Source organism: Cynocephalus volans, chromosome 3 (genome assembly GCF_027409185.1).
Source record: "Cynocephalus volans isolate mCynVol1 chromosome 3, mCynVol1.pri, whole genome shotgun sequence".
Classification (NCBI taxonomy): Eukaryota; Metazoa; Chordata; class Mammalia; order Dermoptera; family Cynocephalidae; genus Cynocephalus; species Cynocephalus volans.
Window position 1 is genome coordinate 171182043 of NC_084462.1, and position 12861 is coordinate 171194903.

Below are 12861 nucleotides of genomic sequence, written 5' to 3' on the forward strand. Positions count from 1 at the left end.
TTTATCTCTCTGACTTCCCGTTTTCCCTTAGATTTTGGCCTGGTTGTTTTTGCTATCTTTACAGGTTTTCAATTAAAAAAAAATTTTTTTTATCTAACTATTTTTGTTATTCTCAGCAGCAAGGTTGTATCACAATTAGAAATAGAATCCCTTGGACACTGTGTTCTACGGATAATGTTCATTGTATCACTACTTATCCAATTGCCCTATGTGTGATGCTTGACTTTACCTGCTTCCCACACTATTTCACATCCAATCATCCACCAACACCTATTGATTCATTCATAATTAACCACTCTTCTTTCCATGCCTATAACCACTTTTTCTAATCCAGATCCTCATCATTCTCTTAAACTTTTAAAATAGTCTATAAATACATCACTCTGCCTAAAATCTCACATTTTCCAATATATCCCCCACATTATCTTTCTAAAATACAAATATGATCAGGTTAATAATACTTCGATGACATGATGAAATTCTTTAGCTTGACTCAAACAGAAAACTAGTTTCAGTTGACCTTTGTGGTCTTATCATCAATGAGTCACCCCTAGGAAACATATTTTAGCTACGGCATACTATGCGTGCCATAAATTTCAACACTACATCTTAATTCCTTTACATGGAATATTCCTTTATACTCTCACCTTGACTTTGATGGATTAAAGATTTAACCTTACCAATTTAAAATTTCTTTTACAATAGCACTTCAATCGATTCCTTCTAGTATCGTTCCTTACAGTTCAATTTTGTATATTTATATATCTTGTACTACTTTAGAGCATTAACTCAATAATGGTATGTTTTCATTGTTGATAGTTTATGACATGAACTTTGTTTATTAAATACTTTTGGCCGGAAAAGCCCTGCTGCATCTGAATACTAACATCACCACCCATACTTTCCCTTCCAGTTTAACTGGCATGTTTGTTCAAGTCTTTATTTGTATTCCTTCTCCCCACTTTTGCTTTAAGTTTTTCTCTTCTGGCAACATATTTCAGGGTTTTAAAATCCAAAGTGAGACTCCGCCTTTGATGGTGAAATGTAGATTGTCCTCGGATATGCGTGGGACTCTTTCCCTCCTCACCTCCAGTCTGCTCACACTGCTTTATCCAAGATGCCAACCCTGACCACAACACACTTCCTCACAGCAATGCACCCTTCACCCCCGCTTTTCTTATTCACCTTTTCCCCCCTCTGTAGCATTTATCTTACATATAGCCTATTTTTTGTTCATTTGTTAATTATCAGTCTCTCCTGACAAGTATGTAAGCTCTACAAGAAAAGGGACTGCTTTTCCCGTAGGGACTGGTGCAGTACCTGGCATGGAAGAGGTGCTTAATAAATGCTGTTGAATAAGTGAATACATGATATTTACGGTGATAACTGTAGAGCAGGTCTACTTTTGGTTATTCTATTTTATGCTTTGCAGAATTTCTGCTTTTCTTATTTCCTCTTTTTTATGCCTATTTTGTATGAGTTATTCTGCTTTCTTTTGCTTTTTAAAAACAATTCGTACCGTAAACACATTTTTAAAAGTTCTATTGATGATCACAATAAAGGATCTCACAAAATTCCTAATTCCATGTCTATTTATACTCAGATAAAGAAATAATATTTTGGATTACCTTTTAGGGATGGAAAACCTTGGTTTTTTGGTATCTATAATATTTATAATTATTTCCTCAGAAAGACAGAGTCAGGGTTTTTTCCTTATTGTTCAGTGAGATTTTCAATGCCGATATACTTGCTAGGGTTCAGTATGCCATATGTCATCGATAAACATGGGAAGAATACACTGGTTTCACATTTTAACACCTTAGAAATTGAGACACATCTTATAATTTATGTGTCTTACAATCTTTGTCCACCAGGTGGCACCCACGCCATAGTGGTCAGTGGTCTACACATGTACGTACTTTGTCTCAGCTGTTTGCACTGTCATCACTTTAACTCAGTTTCTTAAATCACTGGTGCAATCCATGTTGAGTTTTATTGCTGCTTAAAACGCCTTCAAAAATATTACATTATAATTTGGCATTGAAACAAAGTTGTTGCGGGTACAGCAAGAGAAAAAAAACAAAGCAGCAGTACATATATTTATCAACAAAGCCAAAGTTGTCCTTATAGAACAACACTAAGTATTTTATAAGACATAAGAAAGGAAGAAACCCACAGGTAGATGAAAATTGCATTATGTTTTACTACTGAGATACATGGGAAACGATTGCCTTATCATGGACCAAGCAATGTAACTACAGGCAGGGGGCATAATGCCACAGTAATTCATATATCACCTAGGATCACAATTAAAACACTGTGTTAAAGTTTAATTGGAAGGGCTTTTCTTTCTGTTAGTAGAACAAAGTGCATCTTAACAATCAGTGCAATCTTAGATTGGATGAAATATATTGTTTACAATATCCTCCTGTTGGCTTTGCATGTGAGGAACGAGTTGAACTGGTTTCCAAATTGTTAGGTAATAATATTTTTCTTTGAAGGGTCTATATAAGAATACGTAATATTCATTATTGGAGCAGAAGAATCCAAGGCTTGCTTGATTTTTGTCCTTTTAAAATTGATTTATATTTTTGATTTCAAATAATTTAGAAGAGTGTTTGTGCTTTTATTGTGTTTGCTTTGCTTTTAGTTTAAAAAATTAATGTCTTACTGATTTCAGTTTGCTTTACTTTTCCTATTTTTTAGTATTCATTCATTCATTCATTCATTCATCCATCCCTTCATATAAGAGGGCTAAAATATGCCAAGAACTGTAGATAAAATAGGGAAACATATACCCACCATCTCTGTTCATCACTGAAAATTCCTATAATTTGCAGTTTCTTAATTTAGCATCTACGTTTGCTACTTCAGATACTTTCCACTTATTTGTTCATTCGTTCTACATTTGGACATGTTTTCATAGTTTATAATTTATAATAGTTTATAATTTATATCACCAGTTTAGTTTTCTTAGGTGTTAATTATTTTTACTGCTTCCCAAGAAACCTTGCTTAGTCTATTTTGATTTTTGTTTCACAGTATGTGCTGTTTATTATTTGTCCCTTCCTGCAGATCCATCCTCAGACGTTCTCTTCCCTATTTGGGGCACTGGAAGGCTGATCCCTATGAATTGCAATCCTTGTGCTCTGTTTCCAGCTGACTTCTGACTGGGTTTGGCAAATGAAAGGCAGTAGCAGGAGATAAGAAAGGGGAAGGAGAGAGAAGTCAAGGTAGTTTTTACGCTCTTTCTCCCCGCCTTGAGCATACAGTTCTGACAGTGGTTGGGAGCCTCCTAGACAACACTTTTTATAGGGTGCTGGCTCTTCCATTCCAGCTTTGACTGGACTTAGGCAATGCTCTCTATCTTATCTACCTATCTATCTCTATCATCTTACCCCTTTAAGCAAAGGGAGTGTAATGGCTTTCTTCCATTGCTAGACTCTGAATATTTTAGTATCATTGTTGGTTCCATTAGTCCTGACCACAACTCTACAAATAGTTCCTTATAAAAGCTCTTCAGGTGAAACACGCTGAGTGGAATTAAATTTCCTGCCAGGTCAAAACGGATACAGTATTTTTACCAGAAATATCCCTAGGAAATAGAATATAGAAGTGGGATTCTGGGACTGAGTTGCATACTTAATGAGTTCACAGATGTCTGCGTATGCCTGGTAGATGTTGTGGTACTGGCAATCCATAGCAAGGAAGGGCTTCATGATTACTCAGATTATCACTGGTAGGAACATGGGATGGAGTGTCTGTGGAGGGCAAGACTTGAGGGGGTCAAATGAGGTACAATGACAACCATAGTTTATACAATGATTGTGAGGTGGCATGACTTTTCTCGTGTGAGCTGAATGGGAAAAATATGAACCTCACTTCATAACATAAAATTAGAGGTTTTATATAGACCTATCTATGAAATCTAAAACAATCAATCTGCTAAAAGAAAACAGGAGAATAGCCTCAGAACTTTGGGATAGGCAAAGAATTCTTAAGCAGTATAGATATAAGAAGCAAGAAGTATTAACCATAAGAGATTGATAAGCTGAATTTTTTAAAAATTTATGATCTTTTTGTTCAAAAGATATGAAGAGAGCAAAAAACACAAGCCACTAATTGAGAGAAGATATTTTCAAGCCATATTTCTAACAAAGAACTCATATCCATAATACATTAAAAACTCGCAGAAATCAATAAAATTTAATCCATTCAAAACTTGATTAAAAAAAAGTCTTGAAGAGACCATTTACAAAAAAGGATTAAAAAATGAGCATATGAAAATGTGTTCAACACTATTACTTATGCAAACTAAATTTCCAACGAGATATACCATCACACACTCACCATAACGACTTACATTTAAATGACTAACAACACTAAGTGTTGGTGAGAAGAGAGAGCAACTGAAACTCCTTTGCATTGCATTGGGAGAGCAAACTGATACAATTACTTTGAAATAATGTTGGCAGCACTAAGATATTTTCCTCCCAAAAGCTAAATATACATATACTTTAGGATGCAACAATTCCATTCCTAGGTATTTATCCAAAAGAAAAGAAACCTTACATTGAGCAAAAGACTTATACAAAAATGTTCACCACTGCTTTATTTATAATAAGCCCCAAATGGAAATAATTCAAATATCCATCAGCAGTGGGAAGGAGAAATAAATCCGAGTATAATTCAAACAACAGAAGACTACACAGCAGTGAAAAAGAACAAATTACTAATAAATGCAACGATATAGAGGAATCTTACTGTCATAATGCTGACTGAAAAAAGTCAGAAACAAAAAAACATATATTGCATACTTTCATTTATATGAAATTTAAAACTAGGTAGAGGTAACCCATGGTATTAGAAGTCAGAATAATGGATGCCCTTTCGTGGTGCACAGACAGAAAAGTGGCATGAAGAGCCTTTTTGGAGAACTGGAAGTGTTCCAGATCTTGCTCTGTCTTCTAATCCCTTCTAATATTAGTCATTTTTGTTTCTTCCACAATCACATGATGCCTGATCATCAGAGTGATACCATATAGCTGCTGTCTCAACAAACGACTCAGACAAATAAACCATAAGGATTAATCTTGATGCCAACATAAATCGAACAAAAGCTTTATTGACAGAATAGAGGATAAATAACCATAGTGATGAAGAACTGGAGAAACAGAATCAGAATTTTGTGGTCTCCCTTTATCTTTGAATAAGGAAGGACCAATAAAGGAGATTCTATGACTGTAAAATTACTTCTGCTGGTGAGCATCAAAGACACAACTCTGAGGCTTATGAAACCATGCTTTTTGAAATCATATCAGATGCCTTCAGAAAACTTGTTGTTTAAAATCATATCAGAATTCAACACAGTGTTGGAAGTACTAGCCAGAGGAATCAGAGAAGAGAAGGAAATAAAGGGCATCCAGATTGGAAAAGATGAAGTCAAGCTGTCCCTGTTTGCAGATGACATGATCCTATATATTGAACAGCCTAAAGCCTCTACAAAAAAACTCTTGGAGGTGATAAATGATTTCAGCACAGTAGCAGGATACAAAACCAACACACAAAAACCAGTAGCATTTCTTTTCTCCAATACTGAACATGCAGAATGAGAAATCAAGAAAGCCTGCCCATTTACAATAGCCACCAAAAAAAATAAAATACTTAGGAATTGAGTTAACCAAGGAGGTGAAAAATCTCTATAATGAGAAGTACAAACCACTGCTGAGAGAAATTAGAGAGGATACAAGAAGATGGAAAGATATCCCATGCTCTTGGATTGGAAGAATCAACATAGTGAAAATGTCCATACTACCCAAAGTGATATACAAATTCAATGCAATCCCCATCAAAATTCCAAAGACATTTTTCTCAGAAATGGAAAAAACTATCCAGACATTTATATGGAACAATAAAAGACCACGCATAGCCAAAGCAATGCTGAGCAAAAAAAATAAAGCTGGAGGCATAACACTACCTGACTTTAAACTATACTACAAAGCTATAATAACCCAAACAGTATGGTACTGGCATAAAAACAGACACACTGATCAATGGAATAGAATAGAGAATCCAGAAATCAACCCACACACTTACTGCCATCTGATCTTTGACAAAAGCACCAAGCCTATTCACTGGGGAAGGGACTGCCTCTTCAGCAAATGGTGCTGGGAGAACTGGATATCCATATGCAGAAGAATGAAACTAGACCCATACCTTTCACTGTATACTAAAATCAACTCAAAATGGATTAAGGATTTAAATATACACCCTGAAACAATAAAACTTCTTAAAGAAAACATAGGAGAAACACTTCAGGAAATAGGACTGAACACAGACTTCATGAATGGAAATCATCAAGTCGAAGGTATACCTGTTTCCCAATGTTCATCGCAGCACTCTTTACAATAGCCAAGAGTTGGAACCAGCCCAAATGTCCATCATCAGATGAGTGGATATGGAAAATGTGGTATATCTACACAATGGAATACTACTCAGCTATAAAAACGAATGAAATACTGCCATTTGCAACAACATGGATGGACCTCGAGAGAATTATATTAAGTGAAACAAGTCAGGCACAGAAAGAGAAATACCACATGTTCTCACTTATTGGTGGGAGCTAAAAATTAATATATAAATTCACACACACACACACACACACACACACACAAAACCGGGGGGGGGGAGATGATATAACAACCACAATTACTTGAAGTTGATACGACAAGCAAACAGAAAGGACATTGTTGGGTGGGAGGGGGGAGAGGGGGGAGGGAGGGAGGTTTCAGTAATGGGCAACAATAATCAAACACATTGTATATTGACAAAATAAAATTAACAGAAAAAAAAAAAAAGGATGTGGAGGATGAAGTGAGAAAGCATCTAATAGGAGTTCTGGAAGGAGAGAGCAGAGGATATAGGGAAGAGGCAATATTCAGAGAGATACTGAAGGACATCTCGCAAAAACTAAAGGAAGAATTGAGTTCTCAGACTCAGGAGGCACAACAAAGTGCAAACAGGATATGTAAAAAGAAATCCGTGCACAGGAATATCAAAGAGAAACCGAAGAATATTATGGACCACGAGAAAGCCTTAAATGCTAGCTAAAGGGAAGTCAAAGTCAAACAAAAAACTGCACACACTAAGAAGAAAAGATCATTTACAAAGAAATAACAACTAAGCTGACCGCAGACTTCTCATCAGTAGCTACAGTGGTCAGGAGGCAGCAGATCTGAGGGAAAGTGACTGTCAAATACTTCATTCAAGCATGAGGGTGACACAAAGGTTTTTAGACAAAGTCTGAGAAAATTCATTCATAAACCCTTTCTGAAAAAGTACTAAAAGATGTATTTCTGTAAGAAGGAAAATGAATCCAGAAGAAAAAAACTGGAAATAAAGAAGCAATGGTGAGAAAAATAACTGTTAATTATGCTCGAAGATTTTAATTTGAGTATATTTTAATTTGAGTGTATAAAAATGGAAGAAATAATCTCTCCTATTATTAGTGTTTTAATATATTATTCAACCCTTTGAAAACATTAAAAAAAATAAAATCATATCAGAGATTCAAGACTAGAAGAAACTGGCTTTAAACTAGACAGTCAAAAAGCTGATAGTGTTAAGAATGAAGAAACCAACCCTGCTCTTGTGTTAGAGATAATCAGTGTTTTTCCCATTCCTGTTAGACCTAATCCGGTATCTCTAAGCTTAACTCAGTTTCCACTTACCCAACAATCTATTAAAGTCCTACTTGAACATTGTTCTGGGAGACCGTGTTTCTGAAGGTAGATCTCCCTTGCCTGTTAAGTTACTGAATTTCAGCTTAGTTTTTTTTTTTTTTTTTTTTTTTTTTACACAATTGGTAGTTTTGTTACCTAATGAACACCTGACAAGATGAACCAACAACAAAATAATAAAATATGTATATGAAAACTATAAAACTCTTCAAAGGAAACATAGGAGTAAATCTTCATGACCTTGGATTAGGCAATGGTTTTAATATATGACACCCAAACCATAAGCAACAAAAGAAAAAAATAAATAAAGTGGACTTCAACAAAATGAAAAATGTGCTTCAAAGAGCATTATCAGAAAGTAAAAAGATAACCCACAGAAGGAGAGAAAATATTTGCAAATCATACATCTGAAAAGGTATGGGTATCCAGACTACATAATGTACACTTACAGCCCAACAGTAAAAATACAATTAACCCAATTGAAAAACAGGCAAAGGGTTTGAATAGACACTTCTTCCAAGATGTACAAATGGCCACTTGTCTTAGTCCGTTTTCTGTAGCTTAGAACAGAATACCTGAAACTGGGTAATTTATAAAGAAAAGAAAGTTATTTCTTACTGTTTTGGAGGCTGGGAAGCTCAAGGACAAGGGAGTGCGTTTGGTGGGGGCTTTCTTCCTGGTGGGGACTCTCTGCAGAGTTTTGAGGTGGCACAGAGCATCACGTGGGGAGAACAAGAGCACGTTCGTGTCTTTCTTCCTCTCCTTATAAAGCTACCAGTCAACTCCAGTGATAACCCACAGTCCTCATGATCCAATAACCTCTTAAAGGCCCCACTTTTCAAACACCATGTAGGATTCCCCACCCTCTCATTACTGTTAAAATGGGGATGAAGTTTCAGCATGAGCTTTGGAGGGGACATTCAAACCATAGTACCAATAAACACATGGATAAATGCATAACATTATTAACCATTTCAGAAATGCAAATCAAACTCACAAGGAGATACCATTCCTCTCCAACTAGGATTACTAAAATGAAAAATACAGACAATAATAAGTGTGGGTGAGGATATGGAGGAACGACGCTCATACATTGCTGGTGGGAATGTAAATTGGTACAGTCACAGGTCAGCAGATCCTCAAAATATTAAACATAGAGCTACCATATTAAACATAGAGCATTTAGACTCCTAGGTGTATATGCAACAGAACTGAAAGCATATTTCTACACAAAAACATGTATACAAATGTTCGTAGCCGCATTACTCATAATAGCCAAAAACTGGAAAAAACATCAAAAGTCTATCAGCCCAAATATCCTGATAAATGGATAAACAAAATGTGGTCTATAACGCAATGGAATATTATTCAGCCTTCAAAAGGAATGAAATACCACTACATGCTCAACAGGGATGAACTTTGAAGACCTTATGTTAAGTGAAATATGATAGTCACAAAAGGACAGATACCATATGAACACACTTATGCGAGGTCCCTAGAGCCAAATTCATAGGGACAGAAAGTAGTTGCCAGGGGCTGGAGGAGGGAGAAATGGGGAGTTTTTATTTAATGGGTACCTCTGAGGTTCAGTTTGGGAAGACAGGAAAAGTTCCAGAGACGGATGATGGTGATGATGGCACAACAATGCACATGTACTTAACACCACCGAACGGTACACTTAAAAATGTACAAAATGTCACATTTCATGTCTTTTATATATATATAACCACAAAAATGAATGAATGAATAAACAAATAAATACTTAGCAAATGCTACCACCACCAACAAAAACACCAGCAGCAAACAAAAAAGGAAAAGGAACAATTTTATGCCAAAATATAGAAAAGTAAGAGCTAAAGAAAGAAAGAAAATTCTGGTGTAACAGGTCCCACTATTCTACATCCAACCCTTGGGGGCAACATTGAGGGAAAGAAGGTAAATCAACAAAATCCTGAGGACTCTCAGTAATACCCTGCTAAGAAGCGGGAAGTTGACAGTGGGTGAGAAGGTATCCAAAGGAAATTAAAGGGAAAAATCAAGCCCTCTTGAGTAAATCTAGGTTTGCCACCTTGTAACATACTGCACTGAGTTGAGCAAATGAACCCAAGTCCTACCTAAATGAGGTAAAGCAAATGGGTCTGAAAAATAATTCACCTGCACCATGTTAGGGCAAGTAGGAGATCTGACCGGTGCTGCACACTTTAATAATGAACTAGATGAAAAGGGAGGAGATGGCGAAGGGACAGAAGGAGAAGGGGTGAGGCAGGTAAAGGGGTAGAGAAGGAGGTGGGGGAAGAGGGGAGGGAAGAGGGGGAAAAAAAGAAGGGAAGGATAGGTAGAAAATATAAAAATCCATTTGAGACAAAGCATATCCCATAGCTTGCATCAATCAACCTTAATAAATTAGTAAATTCACCAAAACAAGTTCTCAAAGACTCAATAATAGAATGACAAAATGAAATGAAAATGCTGCTCACAGAGATACAGAAATAAGCTGGGAACCATGTCCCTTTATCGTTCTAGGCTCCTAGACTGGTTAGCAAAATTCAAGTGCATCTGAAAGGAATGGGCAACTATCAATAAGGTCAATCAATATTTACTGTTTCTTTCACTATGCAAACAAACTGAGAGGAGCTATGTAGACTTGATCAATGAAATGATACGATTACCAAAGCGAGGAGATGGAGAGCAGTATGTCATTCACACAACGTTACCTCTTACAAGTTGTGTGACCCTGGTCGCATCAATTTAATCAGCAAAAGTAAGCTGACATTATCTACTTCAGCCCGGTTGTTGTGAATATTGAATGAGATGATAACATGCTGAGCACCATTGTGGCTGGATAAGTGGTGGCTTTTATTATATGGCTTTTGGGAAAGTAAAACATCACTGAAATTGAAAATAAGAACATAAGTATGGTGAGCCAGAGTTCTCCTTATTCAGGGCTGTTTACAGAATCCAACTTCTGTCGATTCTACAAATCCATCACCCCCAATAGGTTGGAGACTTTCGGGTTAGATGATTAATTAGGCAGATATTTCATAGATTTTCTAATCCCCAGCCCACTGTAGTGCTTACACCCATAAAAGCAATATCCTTACCTGCCTTTGTCAAGTAAACCTTTCCACTTTCAGAAACAAAAGTAATATCTGAAGTATAAAAACTATGATAAGTATTCTTTATGATATCATCATGAAAGTCAGCTATTAATTCAAAGGTGTTGCCGCCATCAACTGAAAGCCATACCTAAGGGGATAAAGAGATAAGACCTCACTAAACAGCTGCCTGTGACAGTCAGCCATTACTTATCAGTGTAGTCTCCCTACATAAGAAAAGTCCTGTGCATGGTCTTTCCTATACTTCTGCATGCATTGCTCACACACCACACACACAGACACGCACACACGTACAGACTCTGTACCTACTTGGTGTCCCCTCTATTTCCATCAGAGCCTGCATGCAGTGTCAGGCATCAACACGCGTGGTGAATGCACACATGCTCCTCGACTCATGAAGGGGTTACATCCCGATAAACCCATCTTAAGTTGAAAGGCATTTAACATCCCCAATAAACCCATAACCAAGTTGAATCATTGTAAGTCAGGGACCGTCTGTGTAAAAGAACAAAGTTACTCCTGTCTTCTCTCCAATGGAGTTCCCTTGTTCATAAAATGATGAATGTTTAAATTTCTTTTTAAAAATTGCTGTTAATAACAAGCTATACCTGAAAATAAGCTTTTCTTAAATTCAAAACTTTATAAGTGTGGCTGAAGTATCTTAGACCACGATCCAAATAATTCTTTTATACCTCATCTGACATAAACCTGGTCTTCCTCTTTCCCAGAGGAAATAACCACTATTATTAGGTTGAAAATTCTATGCATTTACATTCTCTCTCTCTCTCTATATATACACCAATAGAATATGTACAGTATTGACTTCATTTTATGGTGGTGAGAAGGGTATGTCTGGGTGCAATCCACCTTTGACTTGGACAAAAGGTATCCTTGACCTGGACTGTATGCTTAGTGGGCCTGAATATTACAAACACACAGAGAAAATTTATTGAATAATGCATGCGTGCCTCTGTCACTCATGATGCAGTGCTCATTGCTGATAGAGCACAATCCATAATCCTAAACATATAATATGTGGGCCTCCATTTTCACTCTTTCTTCGGCCCCTGCAAATGTTACTGGTGAGCAGCTGAGCAGAGCTGTGGGTAGGTGTGGGGGGTGGGACGGTGCTTTGAACAGCATGCTCGAAATGGTATCATACTGTGTCTGTTGTTCTATAAGTTACATCTGCCACTCAACAATATGTCTCAGATCATTTTAAGGTAGATCATGTGGATCTTTACATTCTTATGTAATGCTACAGAGTATCCAATTTATGGATATACCATACTTAAGATATTCTACTTTCCTACTAATGGACATTTAAAAGTTGTACCCGTTTTCACTGTTATAAACAACACTGCAGTGAACATTCATTTACCTGCCTCTTCGTAGAATGTTAAAGTGTTATCTCTAGAGAAAATACTGCAAAATTGAATTGCTGAGTCTGATGCTATGCATATGTCTGTAGTTTTAATAGAGACTTCAAAATGCTCTTCAATTTCATTGAACCAGTTTATGTTCCCATCAATAAGTGTATAAAAGCATCTATTTCCCCAAACCTCAACAATACTTGATACTATCAAAAATTTATTTTTAATTTGTACTGATGACCCGAATGAAAAAAAAGACATCTCATTGTGTTTTTCCCTAAATATTAAAAATTAATGATCCATCCATGGCTCACTTTTATTTTCCTTATATTATTTATTTAATAATGTAATGAACATGTGTGAACTGACAGCCCAACCTAAGAATCAGCATATCGCTTGTAATTTACATCTACCTGTGTGCTTCTCCCCGTTGCTATCCCACTGTTCCCCCTCACAGATATCTATTATCCTGAATCTTGTGTTTTTCACTCCCTGGTTATTTAAAAAATTTTAGCATATATGTATGCGTGTTTAAATAACATATGACTTAGACTTATTTTTGCTCTTTATAAAAAGGACAATCATATCATATACCTTCTAGAATTTACTCCCCCCCCCCAGCATTTACTTATA

The 12861-nt window shown here is 36.4% G+C and overlaps 1 protein-coding gene across 1 annotated transcript in view; it reads right to left on the bottom strand.

The window, feature by feature from the left end:
- The window catches only part of CATSPERB (cation channel sperm associated auxiliary subunit beta), a 140728-nt gene that overhangs the window by 60858 nt on the left and 67009 nt on the right, over positions 1 to 12861 (bottom strand). Inside the window, exon 13 of the mRNA XM_063090157.1 lies at positions 10841 to 10985. Within this exon, the coding sequence (XP_062946227.1) occupies positions 10841 to 10985 (145 nt within the window). The remainder of the gene's footprint in view (positions 1 to 10840; positions 10986 to 12861) is intronic.